General features: G+C 42.0%; 2 protein-coding genes across 7 annotated transcripts in view; one reads left to right on the top strand and one right to left on the bottom strand.

Moving 5' to 3' along the window:
* The first annotated feature begins 1,261 nt into the window (after nt 1-1,261).
* On the top strand, nt 1,262-10,373 carry LOC133477830 (homeobox protein DBX1-B-like). Of its 4 annotated transcripts, none has more exons than XM_061773036.1 (4): nt 1,262-1,739; nt 2,421-2,462; nt 7,688-7,863; nt 9,690-10,373. In XM_061773036.1, the coding sequence occupies exons 1-4, from the start codon at nt 1,382-1,384 to the stop codon at nt 9,996-9,998; spliced, it is 885 nt and encodes a 294-aa protein (XP_061629020.1). In that variant the 5' UTR covers nt 1,262-1,381; the 3' UTR covers nt 9,999-10,373. The 4 variants fall into 4 exon arrangements, with proteins under 4 accessions (XP_061629020.1, XP_061629019.1, XP_061629018.1 ...); XM_061773035.1 differs by having other exon boundaries at nt 1,263-1,739; nt 7,658-7,863; XM_061773034.1 differs by having other exon boundaries at nt 1,265-1,739; nt 2,361-2,462.
* A 4,407-nt stretch (nt 10,374-14,780) lies between these two features.
* ckap5 (cytoskeleton associated protein 5) overlaps nt 14,781-17,906 on the bottom strand; it is a 112,638-nt gene continuing 109,512 nt past the window's right edge. For all 3 annotated transcript variants that reach the window (XM_061772615.1, XM_061772616.1, XM_061772617.1), the window contains one exon: nt 14,781-16,692. In XM_061772615.1, coding sequence (XP_061628599.1) covers nt 16,432-16,692 — 261 coding nt within the window. In that variant the 3' untranslated portion in view covers nt 14,781-16,431. The remainder of the gene's footprint in view (nt 16,693-17,906) is intronic.

Genomic DNA, 17,906 nt, shown 5'->3' with positions numbered 1-17,906 from the left:
CTCGCCCCAAAGAAACACCCCAAGATCACTAATGTTACTGCTATTGCTAGCATGATTTATTCATGATGGCATGCTGCAAAGCACGAAATGTTAGCGGTTTGATGTTGTATTTTTTGGACACGCCAAAAAACACCCCAATTTTTCTGCCTTTTTTTTTTTTTTTTTTTTTAAATGTATGCAGTTCAATTTCTAATTTTACTCTGAAATGAGAGCGCAGAACAAATTCACAAACCAATGTACAAACAAAAATGTATTCTAAACCTTTGAAACTTTAATATTCTATTGTCAGGTCATACAGACAGTTTTCACATATATGACAAAAAAGTGTGTTGTTGCTTTTTTTTTTTTTTTAACCGCAAACTCCACCTTTAGGATCAAAGTTTTGGGTTTTTTTGCATTGAAATGTATGCAGTTCAATTTCTAATTTTACTCTGAAATGAGAGCGCAGAAAAAATTCACAAACCAATCTACAAACAAAAATGTATTCTAAACCTTTGAAACTTTAATATTCTACTGTCAGGTCATATAGACAGTTTTCTCATATATGACAAAAAAGTGTGTTGTTGCTTTTTATTTTATTTTTTAACCGCAAACTCCACCTTTAGGATCAAAGTTTCTCTTTTTCTTATTATATAGCTAAATTTGTTCTTGAACATCATGTACCATGAGCAATGATTTGCAATTGTAGTCAGAGTAATATTACAATTTGATTAGTATACAAATAGAAATGAGCTTGGTGAAGGGTTTAAAGAAATATTTTTAAAATATGTTTTTCAGGGTTAGGGTATCTGTAATAGAGTTGTGGCAAAACACAGCACAATATTTGATATGGCAAATCAAATCTCATAATAAGCGTTGTTGATGGTTAAGCTGGACAAATCAAATGATGGTTTATTACCGTTTTTTTTTTTCTTGAAAACCCCAAAAAACATAGAAACATAAAATTATTTTCTTTTTTTTTTTTTTTTTTAAATATCGGATCCAAAAACATTTACTTCTGAAAGGAGGTCTATCTCATCATATACAGTATATAAAGTCCCCTCGGGGCAACTATTGTTGGAGTCCATGAAGTTTCAATGAGGAGGGGAATTGGAAAAAAATAAAAAAATAAAAAGGCCCCTACTTGTTCGTCGCAAGTCCAATCAGGCCAGGAGCAGAGACGTGCTGACCAATCCCTGTTCACGGACCTCGTCGCAGCCTCATCCCCATTCGGATGATGGGATGGGCAGTTGGACATGTGAGCCAAAGTCGCTTCTATAAAAGTTGGTGGCAATAGAAGTCGCTACTAGTAGTACACTACAGGTGGCAGCGACGCCAGTGTTCGTCATTTGCCCACATTCCAGACAAGAGTCAACAGGTTTGTTGTCACCAGGGGCCAGCCATGATGTTTCCGTGCAGCGCTTTGCCGCATCCGCTCTACCCGGACCTGCTGCGTCCTCCGGCCGCTCCGGCCACCCCTCTCCCCCGGTCCCCCCCCTCGGGCTACCGTGTGGAGGATCTCCTCCGAATCGGCCAACCGGCGTGTAGCTACATACAGCAGAGCCCCGGGGACGTCCTCTCGCTGAGCCCGCAGCAGGGCAGCTCACCGCGGGCATCGGGACTCGGCACAGCGCGCTCTGTCTTTCATTGCTCCGGGCAGCCGGGCCACGGCGGCGGCGGCTCCCCACAGTCCGCATGCCCGGCCTCGAATTGGCTCAAGTTCGGCGTCAGTGCCATACTGGCACCGTCCACCAGGAGTGGTGAGCAACTTGTTGGATTGATGGATTTGGAATGCTCGACACTGTACGCTGCAACCTACAAGTTTGTATATTTTAGTTTTAGCTTGCAAAATGTGTAAATCCGGGGAGGAATTCTATATCCATTTATCATATAACATATATGTGTAAAACATATGTTATACAATACAATAACGTATTTGTTTATTTATTTACTTACTTACTATAATATCAACATCTCCTCCCACTCAACTTTCTGACAAGTAAAAATACAGAATTATTCATTAGGACCTACTAATTATTAGGGTCCTATTAATAATATTTTATATAATTAATGTGGTATAACGATCGCTTATATGTATTATACTGCTGGTATCTCCAAATGAGTTTGGTAGAAGTTATTTTCATTAAACGTGCGCCATTAACAAACACATATATTGGTTTAAAAAAAATGACAATAATCGGGTGGAGTGGCCATTGTATAATTACACAATGGCAAGTGTGTGCATTTATATCGCTTGGCAAAGCAAGTGACCCTCAGAGGGCAACCATCACATCATAACTTTGACATCCCTGCATTATATGATATCAAGGGTATCAATATTTTTGTAGGATTTCATGCAGACTTCTGTATATGTTTTCCAGGTTGCTCTTCTCCTCCAGTCCACAGTTTGCAGACTAAATTGTTTCCTCTACCATTCTTAGATGCAAGTCTCCATCCTTTCATCAGAGCGTCCTATTTCACAGGTAGGACTTAACCAGCTCTCCAAAACTGACACAAACAGCTAAGAACTGCATTATCATTATATTACATTTTGTTTGTGAGATCGAGCCAATGTCCTGGTTCTCAATTTTTTTTAAAGTAAATTATTATTAACGTGCTGGAACTGCACATTTTAATTTAAGTGATCACTTAAACCAACACCACCAATAGCGACACGGGTTTTTAAAAATGTTTTTATATATATTATGAGAAGTCACTGATAGTGTAGCGAGACGTACATTTGACATTATTGTAAGTCGCCGTAACATTATGCGCAGTTTGAACAACGTAAATTTAGGGAAATAAGAAAGAAAACTACTGAGATAATGATTTCATTAAAATATATCGCACATACAAGTTAAATACAAATTGTACCTAAATCTTAAATAAAACATTTCTGAGAAATTAAATGCATATATTGTGCTAAAAAGTTAAATACAAAGGAAATGTATTTAGGGAGTGATTTATTTTTATTTTTTGCATACCACTAGTGCGACTGGTACCACCCTTTGACTCACTACCCTAAGCGATGTGGCTAATAATTCTCAGTATGATGCAATTTACACCACTGCAAATTACAGCCAGAAAATTCTACATATTTCTATTGATACTACAATGAGAGAAAAAAAGTCCTTTGAATTGACCTAATTCAAACATGTACAATGGTTGCACATGACTAAAATGTGTTACACTAACATATATTATTTGAATTTTTTATTTTTATTTAGGAAAAGAGGGGGAAATTATAGCAGTTTACCACATTTTAATCATGTGGGATCGAAAATTAAGTCCTTTTCTCTGAACGTGTCAATTCAAAGTGAGGATTATTATCTTTGAAAAGGGAACATTTTGCACTGGATCTGATTAGCGTGTGTGCAGGTTACCTAGTAAAATATATTTGATTAAAACTCTAGGAAAGTTTAGGACAATAAATTACCCATGCAAATCTCCAACATTTTTATGCACCTTATGACTCCCGCTTCATAATTATAGGAGTTGAAGAAAAAATTACTTTGTCAAGTACTGTCAATCGTGAGTCCGCTTCCCCCCCCCCCGAGACATTGTTAGACTTTTAGCATGGGAATACTCCTGGACAGATCCGCCGATTTGAAGACCTATTTAGGGGACTGACTGCTGACATTAGCACCAGTTGTTGTTATCTACAAATTAGTCTAGTTTGTCACGCTCCATATATATTAGTGCCGTTTGTCATGGTTTAAATGTGAGGCGGGTTTCTTCCCAGCTCGAGAACTCAGTGGCTCTTCACGCGCTGTCGTTTTCCCACCAAGCTCTTCTGCCTGCTCACAAAACTCCCAGTACCGTGACCAATAGGAGCCACAACACCCACCCACGCACACACACACACACACACACACACACACACGCACACACACACGCATACACTTTGTAGATTCTATCTAAAGCTACAGTATGCGTCACACTACTAGTTCTACATATATGCTGTGCATAAAGGCTTCACTTTACATATGCTCACTTCAGCTCTTTAAAAACAAATGCTTAAAATTACTGGATGACATTATTGCGACACAAAGCATATAACATCTGTATTAGCTCAGGAAGCCAGATACCTACCGTAACTGGCTACATCTCAGATCCCGGCAGCTAAAGGCTTCTAACAGTAGCACATTATACTGACCTGCCTTTAATGGGCCTGTAATATACTGGCATGTCGACAGCCTTCTCCACTCAATTCTTTGAAACACAATCAGCTTTCTCTATGCATTTGCAGCCTATACAATCCCCCTTCATGCTTCATTAGAGGTAGTGTGAGCTGAGCTTTGGAGAGCCGGTCTCATTAGCATTGGCTCTGTTTGCGCCACTTGACAAATTGGAGTTTTAAACATCACATTTCAGGGAGGACAATTCTATTTGAGGCAGAGTCAAGACGATGAAAGTCCTGACTTGCTCCTACTTGACAGCGGGGAGCACTACTCAAGCACCCACGAAGGCCGCGAAGGAAAAAAAGAAAACATTAACAGTCTGTAAAGTGATTTTAATGGAAAATATAACATTGTGGTTTGTAGTTGTAAAAGTAGTAGCAAGATGGTGGTTAAAAAATAAAAATAAAAACTTTTAGTATTTTAATTAATGGTGCTATGATGTAACCTCTAGAGCGGTGGTTCTCAAAGCTTTTACATGTAGGTTTCCCTTGCCCGGACGCGGGTTACCAGGGCCATTCCTCTGGAGCCAGGGCTGGAGTTGCCCACGGTGAGAGGCGCTGAGCAGGTGTGGGTATACTTATTGCCCCTCGGCTCGGCACCTGTACATTGGGGTTCACCCCAGTGGACGAGACGCTAGCCTCCCTCTGCCTTCGGGTGGGGGGACGGGTCCTGAACTCCAGAACTCCATTGTTCTGCTGGGGGACGTGAGCATTGGTTCACGTGGGCAATGACAGCGAGACCTGGAAGGGCGTGATTGTGAGGAACGGCCCTCCGATCAGAACCCGAGCGGTGTTCTGTTATTGGACTTCTGTGCTCATCACAGATTGTCCATAACGAACACCATGTTCAAGCATAAGGGTGTCCACACGTGCACTTGGCACCAGGACACCCTAGGTCGCAGTTCGATGATCGACTTTGTGGTCGTGTCATCGGACTTGCGGCCGCATGTGAAGAGAGGGGCGGAGCTGTCAACTGATCACCACCTGGTGGTGAGTTGGCTCCGATGGTGGGGGAAGATGCCGGTCCGACGTGGCAGGCCCAAACGTATTGTGAGGGTCTGCTGTGTGGTGTTTAAAAAGGTGGTTAAAAAGCTCCTCGGTGGGAAGGCCCCAGGAGTGGATGAGATTCGCCCGGGGTTCTTAAAGGCTCTAGATGTTGTGGGGCTGTCCTGATTGACATGTCTCTACAACATCGTGTGGACATCAGGGACAGTGCCTCTGGATTGGCAAACTGGGGTGGTGGTCACTCTTTTTAAGAAGGGGGACCGGAGCATGGGTTCCAACTACAGGGGGATCACACTGCTCAGCCCCCCTGGTAAGGTCTATTCAGTGGTGCTGGAGAGGAGGGTCCGTCGGGAAGTCGAATCTCAGATTCAGGAGGAGCAGTGTGGTTTTCTTCCTGGCCGTGGAACAGCTCTACACCCTCAGCAGATTCCTCGAGGGTGCATGGGAGTTCGTCTAACGAGTCTACATGTGTTTTGTGGACTTGGAGAAGGCGTTCGATCATGTCCCTCAGGGAGTCCTGTGGGGGATGCTTTGGGAGTATGGGGTATCGAACCCCCTGATATGGGCTGTTCGGTCCCTGTACGAGAGTTTGAGAGTTTGTTCCACATTGCCGGCAGTAAGTCGGACTCGTTTCCGGTGAGAGTTGGACTTCACCAAGGCTGCCCTTTGTCACCGATTCTGTTCACAACTTTTATGGACAGAATTTCTAGGCACAGCCGAGGCGTAGAGGGGGTCCGGTTTGGTGGCCTCAGTATTGCATCTCTGCTTTTTAGCAGATGATGTGGTTCTGTTGGCTTCATCAAGCCGTGATCTCCAACTCTCACTGGAGCGGTTCGCAGCAGAGTGTGAAGCCTCTGGGATGAGAATCAGCACCTCCAAATGTGAGACCATGGTCCTCACTCGGAAAAGGGTGGCGTGCCCTCTACAGGTCGGGGATGAGATCCTGCCCCAAGTGGAGAATTTCAAGTATCTTGGGGTCTTGTTCACAAGTGAGATCGACAGGCGGATCGGTGCAGCGTCTGCAGTGATGCGGACTTTGTATCGGTCCGTTGTGGTGAATAGGGAGCTAAGCCGAAAGGCGAAGCGCTTAATTTACCGGTCGATCTACATTCCTACCCTCACCTACGGTCCCGAGCTGTGAGTCGTGACAAAGAACAAGATCCCGGATACACGCTGCCGAAATGAGTTTCCTCCACAGGGTGTCCGGGCTCTCCCTTAGAGATAGGGTGAGCAGCTCGGTCATCCAGGAGGATCTCAGAGTAGAGCCGCTGCTCCTCCGCCAGATGAGGTGGCTTGGGCATCTGATTAGGATGCCTCCTGGACGCCTCCCCGGTGAGTTTTGCTGGGCACATGCCACCGGGAGGAGACCCCAGGGACAACACAAGACACGCTGGAGAGACTATGTCTCCCGGCTGGCCTGGGAACGCCTCGGGGTGCCCCCGGACAAGCTGGATGAAGTGGCTGGGGAGAGGGAAGTCTGGGCGTCCCTGCTAAAGCTACTGCCCCCTCGGATAAGCGGAAGAAAATGGATGGGTGGATGGACAGTTCACAAGATTAATTGCAAATGCATTATATTGTTCTTAAAAGTAAAATACAAATGAAATGTTCTTAAAAATGTACCGTATTGGATTGAAAACAAGTTTAAACAAGGTTAGTACAGTATGTAGGCACAGCTACAAGCTTCATTGTCATATTATTTATATTTAATTTAATAATTCTTTGCACATACCACTAGAGAAAGCGCACGTAACATGAGTGGTATTCGTACCACACTTTGAGAATCACTGCTCTCGAGTGAATTATATCATAAGAGTACTCAGTACATTACATGAACAGAGATACTAGCATGTGTAAATTAGATTTTCCCTGCTTCAATCTAGTAAATCTGTATCAGATCCAATCCAGATGATGACGTCGTGGCTTCTGACTTGAGCTAGAAATGGTTTTGCAGGGGCAAAAATATGCAATGTTTTTTTTTTTTTTTTTTTTTTTATTTTTTTTTTTTTGGAATGTTGTCAGTGATGGATTGACCAGGTCACACATGAGCAAACAATAAACCAAAGCCAAAGCCTCTTTAGGAAGTATAAAAATTATCTGCAATTACTGCTAATGAATATCATTGTTAGCCGTCTGTCAGTTTGAGAAACTCCTGGCATAATTGCAAGCAGGATAATGTTATTTTTGACTTACTGTCACAATATCAATTAAAAAATGTCAATGTGCTTGATTTAAAAAAAAAAACGTTTTTCTTTCTGTCAGTGTTGATTGTCATGGTAATTTGCAAAGGTTGAATTGAGCCAACTGTCTCTCCTTGTTCATAAAAGGCTTGGGCTATTTTGCTGATGAATAATGCTGCTGATGTTTTCTGAACTCTCACTGTGCTGTAAATCATTATTATGGGCATATGCATATTCACAGGAACAGATGTACTGTGAATGTTACAGGGTTTTACCTAAATTCTGTTTTACCACATGTTGCATTTTGTCGCTTCAGCTTCCTCCTCCTCTGTGGTCCCTGTCCCAGGAACCTTTTCATGGCCCCTGGCCCCCAGAGGAAAGCCTAGACGGGGCATGCTGCGACGAGCTGTGTTCTCAGACCTCCAGAGAAAGGCCCTGGAGAGAACTTTCCAGAAGCAGAAGTACATCAGCAAGCCAGACAGGAAGAAGTTGGCCAGTAAACTGGGACTCAAAGACTCACAGGTACATACAGTATCAAAGACTACCTTGTGCATTTGGTTAAGTTATTTCTTGTGTACACATCCTCCAACTTCATTACATGCAGATTTGCTCCGTAAATGAAAACATTCCAAAATTAACTCAAATAGACGTCTTCTATATCGGTTATGTCGTAGGTTAATAAAATAAGGTAATTTCTCACTTCAGAATAAGATTTGTAGCATGTGTCACCGACACCAATGGATGTTGTTTTATTGGGAAAGGAACCATATTTGGTCACGTAAATACCCAACACGTGAAGTCGACATGGACGTCTTATAACTTTCAGGCAGTAGAACTCAAGACAAGAAAATGATAGCAATGGGAAAATGTGTAATTATATACAGTATAATAAAAGAAGGGCAGCACGGTGTCCTAGTGGTTAGCACGTGTGCCTCACAGTCGTGCGGTTCCGATTTCAAATCAGAGCTCTGGTCTTCCTGTGTGGAGTTCACATGTTCTCCCCTTTCTTGTGTGGAGTTTCTCTGGGTACTCCACCTTCCTCCCATAATCCAAATATGTGTCTATAAGATAATTAAAGTCTCTAAATTGTCCGTATGATTATGAGTGTGAAAAGTTGCTTGTCTCTTGTGTGCTCTGTCCCCTCGCCCAAAGTCAGCTGGGATACGCTCCAGCTCACTCGTGACCCTAATGAGGACAACTGCTGTAACAGACATGCATGTAAAATGGAAAAAAAGAAAAACTTATTTTGATATTTCATTATTATAAAAAAAAGAGTCTATAATACAGTAAAGTACAATCTGAGGTTAAAATTTAATTTCGGATTGCAAGGATTTTAACTAATTATGGAGTGCCCTTCAAACACTTAGTCTAATGATTCTGGAAATATTGTTATTATTATCATTCTTAGCTCCTCATTAGGTTCGCAGGTGAGCTGGACCCTATCCCAGCTGACTTTGGGCAAGATGCAGGGTACACACCGGTCTGGTCACCAGCTAATTACAGGGCACATACTGTAAAGACAAATAAAATCTCACATTCAAACCTACGGACAATTTAGCCTCACATGCACTGTATGTCTTGGGGCGGACTGATTAGCACATCTGCCTCATAGTTCTGGGGACTGGGGTTCAAATCCCGGCATCACCTGTGTGGCGTTTGCATGTTCTCCCCGTGCCTGCGTGGGTTTTTTTCCAGGCACTCCGGTTTCCTCCCACATCCCAAAAACATGCGTGGTAGGTTGATTAAAGACTCTAAATTGCCTGTCAGTGCGAATGTGAATGCAAATCGTTGTTTGTTTATATGTGCCCTGCGATTGGCTGGCGACCAGTTCAGGGTGTACCCCGCCTCTCGCCCGAAGATAGCTGGGATAGGCTCCAGCACGCCCGCGACACCAGTGAGGATAAGCAGTACGGAAAATGGATGGATGGGTGTATATTTTGGGAATGTGGGAGGAAGTCGCAGTAGCCGGGGGGCACGCAGACACGAACGATCGGGGTAGACGGGTGGTCTCCAAGTGCCGACTTCACAGCTCAGATCTGTGACCTCCTCCCGAGGCAACTTTACATCCGCCATGTCGAAGACTGTCAATGTGCTACTCACACGCTGCATTTAAAGGGAAAGCCGCTTCAATTTGATAAAGTTGAAGTCGACTGTGGTCATCGCCAACACCTGTGCAGATGTGCAACTTTCAATGCGCTGGGCTACACCGGTTCACCAAAGTAGCAACACCTGGTCCAAACTCCCTGCGCACGGGGCTGGATTTACGCCAGTCACGAAAATAGAGCCCCTGCTGTCATATGTATAGCAAACAGTAGGATGATCTGGACTTGTATTTTTGTCTCTGCTAGGTGAAGATCTGGTTTCAGAACCGCAGGATGAAATGGAGAAACTCAAAAGAAAGGGAGCTTCTGTCGACAGGCGGATGCCGTCAGCAGACCCTACCCACCAAAACCAACCCCCACCCGGACCTCACGGACGTGGGCAGCACCTACTGCCACAGCGGGCTGGAGAGGACTTCAACCACCAGTCAAGGACAGTTGGAGAGCCAGGAGTCACATCTGCCCCATTATCATCATCACCACCATCATCATGGCTCCTCTACGTCAGAGTCCAGTAAACAATCAGAGTCAGAAAGTGAGGAAATCACTGTTTCATAATCACGATTGAAAAGAATCATTCCTTGCACTACAGTTGACTTACAATGTCAGTTAGGAGGGATGATGATTAAAGGTGATAACAAGTGTTTCTGTTCGCTTTGTGTATGGCTGTATTCTATCAGCATCTAATTCCTATTTCTGTACAGTATTTTGAATTTGAATTTTTATATTTAGTACAATATATTGTGTACACATTGTAAAATACATACCGAGCAATTTTAGATTGACTATTTGTAGAATACTGTTTTGTTTTGTTTTTTAACACAGAAGTATATAGTACAATTCTTTTAGCAGACTATATATTTGTAATCTTTATTTTCGCAAATAAATCTGGAAAAAGTCTAATAAATGTTATAAATTACTAAACCAAGTTTTTACCAGCACAGTCAATTTTCCTATCACTTCACCCTATCCTAATATTCTGGCGGAAGCACCTACTACAGTAGGCATACATAAACAGAAAACAGTCATTTGACCTATCCAATTTTGATTCAGACTGATAAAAGATAGGTTAATACTTTATTAATCCCATTGGAAATTTTCAGGAACAAAACAACTGGTCAATTATATTTACAAATAAAAAACACAAGACAAACAACAGGAAATGTTTTTGTTAATGGAACACCAAAATTAACCTTGTAAGAGAAAAAAAGTGATTTCCGCTAAGAATTTGCCAAAATCACTCAAATTCTCTCACATCTTGGAATGAGAAATTTTCAGTCAATGGGGGTCTTCCTTTTACGAGTGTTCAAATTTCTAAAGAAGTTGGAACGTGCCGTATTCTATCACTAACCTCGCCATCACAATAGTTAAGTCATTGTTACAGTAAATATTCAACTAAAAGTATATCTATGAGTATCTATACTACATACAGAAATATATATGTGTGTATATATACATATGTATATATCCATCCATCCATTTTCTGAGCCGCTTATCCTCACAAGGGTCGCGGGCCTGCTGGAGCCTATCCCAGCTATCATCGGGTAGGAGGCGGGGTACACCCTGAACTGGTTGCCAGCCAATTGCAGGGCACATACAAACAAACAACCATTCGCACCTACGGGCAATTTAGAGTGTCCAATTAATGCATGTTTTGGGAGGAAACCGGAGTGCCTGGAGAAAACCCACGCAGGCACGGGGAGAACATGCAAACTCCACACAGGCAGGGGATTGAACCCCGCTCCTCAGAACTGTGAGGCCGACGCTCTAACCAGTCGTCCACCGTGCCGCCTCTATATGTATACGTATATATACATATATATGTATATATACATATATACATATGTATATATACATATATATATATACATATATATACATATATATGTATATATATATATATACATATATATATATATATATATATATATATATATATATATATATATATATATATATATACATATATATATACATATATATATATATATATATATATATACATATATATATGTATATACATATGTGTATGCATATATATACATATATATATATACATATGTACATATATATATATATATATATATATATATATATATATGCATATACATATGTGTATGCATATATACATATATATATATATATACATATGTACATATATATATATATACACATACATACACTCGCTTAAGAACCCATAGAACATAAAAATTGGGTGCGTACTTCCACCTTGTGGACAACTAAATAATTGCAACTGTGCAACTGACATGCAGTTATCTGAGGACCAGTTGGTTACTCTCGCTGGGTCTGCTTTCCTCTCCATCACAGATGTCAGAGCGTGAAGAGTGTGGGTGTCGAAAAAGTGAGGGTGAGTGAGGGTGCAGTAGGACCCACATCCGCGTGGGGTAATCAATTATAGTATAGATTCTCTGGCAGTGCAAAGATGTAAAGCTATTAGCAATTAAAATGGTAACTTACTTGTGACCGCACTGCTTTAAAATTTGTCATTGCTCTTGTTTCGGCTCTGAATCTTGAGTTCTGCTGAGCGCAGGGGCGGAGCTAATCTAATGACTGTGGTCACCACATTATTAGAAAACCCCAAAAATAAAAATGACACTATTTACAATAACAATATTTCAAAATGTATGGAGGACATCTATTGTTAGATGAGCAGGATAAATATTATGGTTTCATTCGTCTCTGTGGTCTGTTTTCATGATGTAGATCCAAAGTAGGGTGCAAAAATGTTACCCATTGACACTCCTGACAGTTACACATGCACAGTAGCTCCTCTTTATGGCAATAGATTGGCTTGAGCAAGGCTTAGACAGGGTGAATGGGATTTTCAACAGTTCCAAATAACAGTCAGGGTGAGGACAAAAAAGGCACAAAAAAAACAACCTACTAACACTCCTGAATGTGATTTGGAATTGATCTGGTGCAATTTAAATTGTGGCAGGTGTGTGCTGAGTGCTGACTGCCATTTAACATTTGAATGTGATTGGTTAATTCCAACCACAGACACATCCCAGCTCCAATACCGTGAAAAGGTATTGGCCCCCTTCTCTAATTCTTATATTTTTGCATAGTTTCCCCACTTCAATGCTTAAGATCATCAAACAAATGTAAATATCAGACAAATATTACCCAAGTGAACTGAAAATGCTATTTTTAAATGGTGTTTTCATCTATTAAGGAAAAATATTTCAAGTTACCTGGCCCTGTGTGAAAAAGTAATTACGCTCCTTGTTAAATAATGAATTAATTGTGGCTAATCACAATTTTTGGTTAGTTTTCACTGATCACACCCAAGCCTGATTACCTCCAGACCTGTTCAAATAGAAATCACTTAAACAGAATATGTCCTGACAAAATCAAATTGAACAAAAGATCTGAAAAAGCTGCAACAGAATGACACGATCCAAAGAAATTCCAGAAGTCCAGAAATAAAGTAATTGACATCTATCAGTCTGTAAAGGGTTACAAAAGCCATTTCTAAAGCTTTATGATTCCGGCAAACCATAGCGAGAGCCATTATCCTCACATGGAGAAAACATGGAACAGTGGCGAACCTTCCCAGCAGTGGCCGGCCTACAAAGAATACCCGAAAAGAACATCAATGACTCATCCAGGAGGCCACAGAGACACTCAGGACAACTTCTAAAGAATTGCAGGCCTCCTTTGCCTCACTTAAGGTCAGTGTTCATGACACAACAATAAGGAACAGACTGGGAAAAAATGGCATCCATCGCAGAGTTTGAAGGCGAAAACCACTGCTGACCATAAATAACATAAAGGCTTGTCTTACTTTTGCAAAATAATAATAATCTGAATTATTCCCAAGACTTTTGGGAGAAGAATATTACAGTATATGGACTGACGAGATGAAAGTTGAGCTTTTTGGAAAGTGTGTGTCTCGTTACATCTGGCATTAAGGTAGCACAGCATTTCAGAAAATGAACATCATACCAACAGCATAGTGGTGGTAGTGTGATGGTCTTGAGCTGCTTTTCTCCTTGAGGACCTGGACAACTTTCTGTGATTGATGGACCAACAAATTCTGATCTTTAACAGAAAATCCTGAAGTTCATCCAGTTGTTCAGCCATCAGTTTGTGACCTCAAGCTGCACTTGGGTTCTGCAGCAGGATAACAATCCAAAATACACAAGAAAGTCAACTTTTGAATGGGTTAAAAAAAACAAAATGAAGGTTTTGGAGTGGTCTAGTCAAAGTCCAGTGGTGTAGAAAATGGATTGGATGGACGTGTGGTGCAATTTTTCCTCTTCACATGGCATTGTGTTCCTCCCAAACAAGTCAACTTTGGTGTCATCTGTCCACATAACATTTTGCCTGTAGTGCAGTGGAACATCTAAGTGCTCTTCAGCAAATGCAAACCTGCACTAATGTTTTGTTGTTGTTATTTTTTGGACAGCAACGGCTTCCTCCTTGCTCTCCCATGAGCCCCGTTCTTGTTGAATGTTTTACGTTTTATGGTAATTGGTCAACAAAGATGTTGGCATGTGCCAGTGATTTTTTGCTGAATTCCAAGTTTTGTAAAGAGGATTGGTCCAAATTTCATCCTGTTCGTGCACGTCTGATCTGCAACTACAGGAATCATTGGGTTGAGGTTATTGCTGCCAGTTTTAATAACTGGCAGCAATCAAGGATTCACCTTGATTTATCTTTTCAAGTCTTTTACCTTCATGTCCAGTGAATCTTTTATTTTCAATAAATATATAAAAACGGAATTGTTTGTGGTATTTAAGCAGTTTCTATTGTGATTTAGATACATTTGACCAATTCTTAAAATAAAAGTTTCCAAAGGGCCCACATACTTTTTCCTCCCACAGTATGTATGCATGTACAGCCATTAATGTAAAATTACATCCATCCATCCAGGCGTGCGGGAGCCTATCCCAGCTGTCATTGGGCAGGAGGTGGGGTACACCCTGAACTGGTTGCCAGCCAATTGCAGGGCACATACAAACAACCATTTGCACTCACAGTCACAGCTACGGGCAACTTAGAGTCTCCAATTAATGCATGTTTTTGGGATGTGGGAGGAAACCGGCGTGCCCGGAGAAAACCCACGCAGGTACGGGGAGAACATGCAAACTCCACACAGGCGTGGCCGGGGATTGAACCCGGGTCCTCAGAACTGTGATGCTGACGCTCTAACCAGTCGACCACTGTGCCGCCTGTAAAATTACAATATATCCCATATTGAAACATACATATCTGTACATACTGCCTGTACAAATAACAGTAGGAAGTTAAAATCAAACAATACAAATATTTGTGGGGAAAAATCCCTAGAAAAAACAGCCTAATTCAGCGGCATGTTTATGCAATGCAAACTTTATTTACATGACAAAAATCAAAACAACCACAGGTGTAATGCCATGCTCTTTCCACCCTAGGTAGCAAGAATTTCCTTCAGTGGGATGAAGATCTGAACAGTTGGTTTGAAGCGCTTTTTGTGACACCCATATTGGCTTTGGACTCATGTTCCAAAGAACTGTCAGTGTTAAACGAGAACATTACATTAGTACATACAAATAGTATTTACAGGCACTCACAGTGTCCACGCTAGGGATGAACAGTAAAAATTTCTTAATTATCCTTATTGTCACAGTTAATGTGCTTAGCTGTGCTTGGCCTCTACAATGGCGAGGAGTAACGAGAGCGGGCTACACATTTCACGTAAACGGCAAATGTGGGTCCATGGATAAAACCACAATCATAGTCTGTGTCCATTTATTCTGGTAGTGTAGGGAGAACGGTGAATTATCCCTGCAGTGGAGCTATCCGCGACTTTAGCCCTCAGGTAGCAGACAACGCAGTCTTGGAGACTCAAGAACAAATGGCTTCAGCTGACCAAAAGCCATTTAAAAGCTTCAATAATGTAGAGCCAACTTAAATTTGAGTTGTAGGCTTGTAATTGTTGTCTGCTCAAAATTCAGCTTGGTCTTATTCCTATAGTTGTCTAAATCAGCATTACTATAATCTGCATGTAGCAGCCTGATGGAAAATGCTTTGATTTAATTTTCCCATTTGATCACATAAACATCTATTCATAGACCAAAATCTAATTGAAGTGCAAAACACTCAAATACTTGAGAATACTGCCGCTAACTAGTTACCATAATGTTTGAGTCCCACCACAATTAAAGATCACTGCCATTTTAAGGATTTTGCATGTGATAATTCACTTTGGTTGCTGCAGTTTACGATGTCTGTCAAAAAGTACATTAGGGTTCTAATTTAGTTCTTTTTTTTTGTATCCCAAAAACTTTTTCAAGGTTTCCGGAGCGTGCGTTTGTGATTGTTGTTGTCTTAGTAATATCACAATACTGCGATTGGCTGTCGACCAGTTCAGTTCTGCCTCTCGCCCAAAGTCAGCTGGGATAGGCAACAGCTCACCTGTGACCCTACTAAGGAAAAGCAGTATAGAAAATGGATGGATGGTTATCATGATAATACAGAATATCGTGATATGAGCTTTTCGTATGGTTTCATCTCTAGTCCACGCACAGCACAGTTGACTTCAACACGTACCAATATGGCTCTGCACATTATGACTGGCGACAATACAAGACTAGGGGGTGACTGTGCAACTTGTCATCCACAGTAAAATCAGGTTAGTTATACAGCCTTAAAACACCCAAAATCTGTTGTAAGAGAAAGCCACAACCTTTTAATTGAAGGATAAAACAACGGCTCCCTTCATTTGAGACAGCTGTACATTTTGAGATGCATCAGTTTGCATAAAATGTAACTAAATGTAGCTCTAAGGAGACAGATGAGAATCTTTAAAAAAAAAAAAAAAAAAAGCTAGAACTGAATTATTTAGAATACGTTTTATACATGGGAAGAGTGGCTTTTAGGTTCCAAATGCTTCTTAGGTCCATCTATCAGAGCAGGAAGAGAAACACAATATGCCATAAAACAAGGATGCTGGTTTCCACCAACAGATTCAATTGCGGCTTTCCTATTCCCGGTTGTTCTTTATACGCTCCAGACGTTTCTTCAGGTCGCCCAGATTGGCTGCTGGAGAGGCCGAGCGGGTGTGCACATTTGACGGCGAGCGTGGCTGAGCGTTGTGTTCCTGCTGATAGAGCTCTCTGGACTCTTTGAGCTGCGATAGCTTGCTGTGGAGCATGTCAGTGGAGGAGGCCACTGATGGCTTGGATGACAGCAGGGAGGAGATAGGGGCTCGCTGTTGGGGCTCATCATCACTCCCACTGATGCTCTGCAACAGATATGAGAGATGTGTTTGAGTCTAAAGACTAAATGGATGGCATACTCCTTAGGTGGGGTTCCATTTAAATTTAAAAAAAATATTACTTGTAGGGCTGCACAATACTGGAAGAAAACACATTGCGGTTAAAAAAAAATTAATCTGCAATATGTATTATTAGTATTATTGTGTATAGTAGTACAGAGTTCTGTGATCCCCAGCGTTTCTCAGCCTTATAAAGACCAGTGCCTTTTTTTTTTTTTTTTTTTGTCCTGTTCGGCTGTTAGGTCAAGCAGAATGGAAAATCTGTATCCCTTTCATGCCGGAACAGTTTTACTGTCACAGTGGAGTTTTTAAGCTTCCGCTGAGGTATCATAGTTTCGGTTTATTGAGAATCAGACTTGATCAGTCGAACAGAACAAAGTTTCTATAAGGGAGAGAGAAACAAAGACAAAAGACAAAGCACTAATTGTAAACAGGATGAGTAAAGTAAATCATTACATTATCTACAACAATGAAACATTAAATATGAGTGTTGCATGGGGCTGTAGTGCTACACCCTGTGAGGGAAGGACAGGACAAGATAGAACAGGACAAGGACAGGAGAAGAAGCATGCAGGACAAGGGTCGTGACTCGACTGTACAGCTGAAGTGTGGCGGCATTAATTATGTGAATTATAAAAGTCTACAGGACGAGAGTATAAGTGATGGGATACACCCGTGATATGCATTTTCATGAGTTATTTGTCGCAATAAGTGCATGACCCCACACCCAGTGAAAGAGTCCTAGGGGTGTGTGTCTGCGGATGCATACAAGTGAATTGATACCGTTTTACATGCACAAAGACTGACAGAAGTGTCCTGCAATTGCTGTGGCTGCACCGCGGCGGCTGAGGACCCCACCCAATTAATCGAGGGGAGGGATCAGGCCCATGGATCCACCTGAGAGCAGCCCGGCGGACGGGACACGTCCCACACCGAGAGATCAAGGGCGGTCCGCCGGCCCCACAACTGGCCACCCAGTGGGGGCCGCAGGGACCCAATGCCACTACCCCAGCCAACCAACCCCCCACACGCCCCACCGCCGACCTCCCCCCGCCCCCCCACCCCCAAGAGAGCAAGACACCCTCCCCCCCAATGCAGCCAGTCCCTGCCCAGCCCGAGGGCGGGAGAGTGTCCCTTGTTTGTTGGAAAGGAGGGCAGATAGGGGCGACAAGGGAACGATA

Source organism: Phyllopteryx taeniolatus, chromosome 5, assembly GCF_024500385.1.
Source record: "Phyllopteryx taeniolatus isolate TA_2022b chromosome 5, UOR_Ptae_1.2, whole genome shotgun sequence".
NCBI classification, from domain to species: Eukaryota; Metazoa; Chordata; class Actinopteri; order Syngnathiformes; family Syngnathidae; genus Phyllopteryx; species Phyllopteryx taeniolatus.
Note: the sequence above shows the minus strand (reverse complement) of the source record. Positions and strands in the feature narration are given on the sequence as shown.

Coding starts and splice junctions, on each gene's coding strand:
- LOC133477830 (XM_061773033.1), top strand. CDS start 1,382: ATGATGTTTCCGTGCAGCGCTTTGCCGCATCCGCTCTACCCGGACCTG. Junction 1,740..2,360: donor GGCACCGTCCACCAGGAGTG/GTGAGCAACTTG, acceptor TATGTTTTCCAG/GTTGCTCTTCTCCTCCAGTC. Junction 2,463..7,657: donor CAGAGCGTCCTATTTCACAG/GTAGGACTTAAC, acceptor TTGTCGCTTCAG/CTTCCTCCTCCTCTGTGGTC.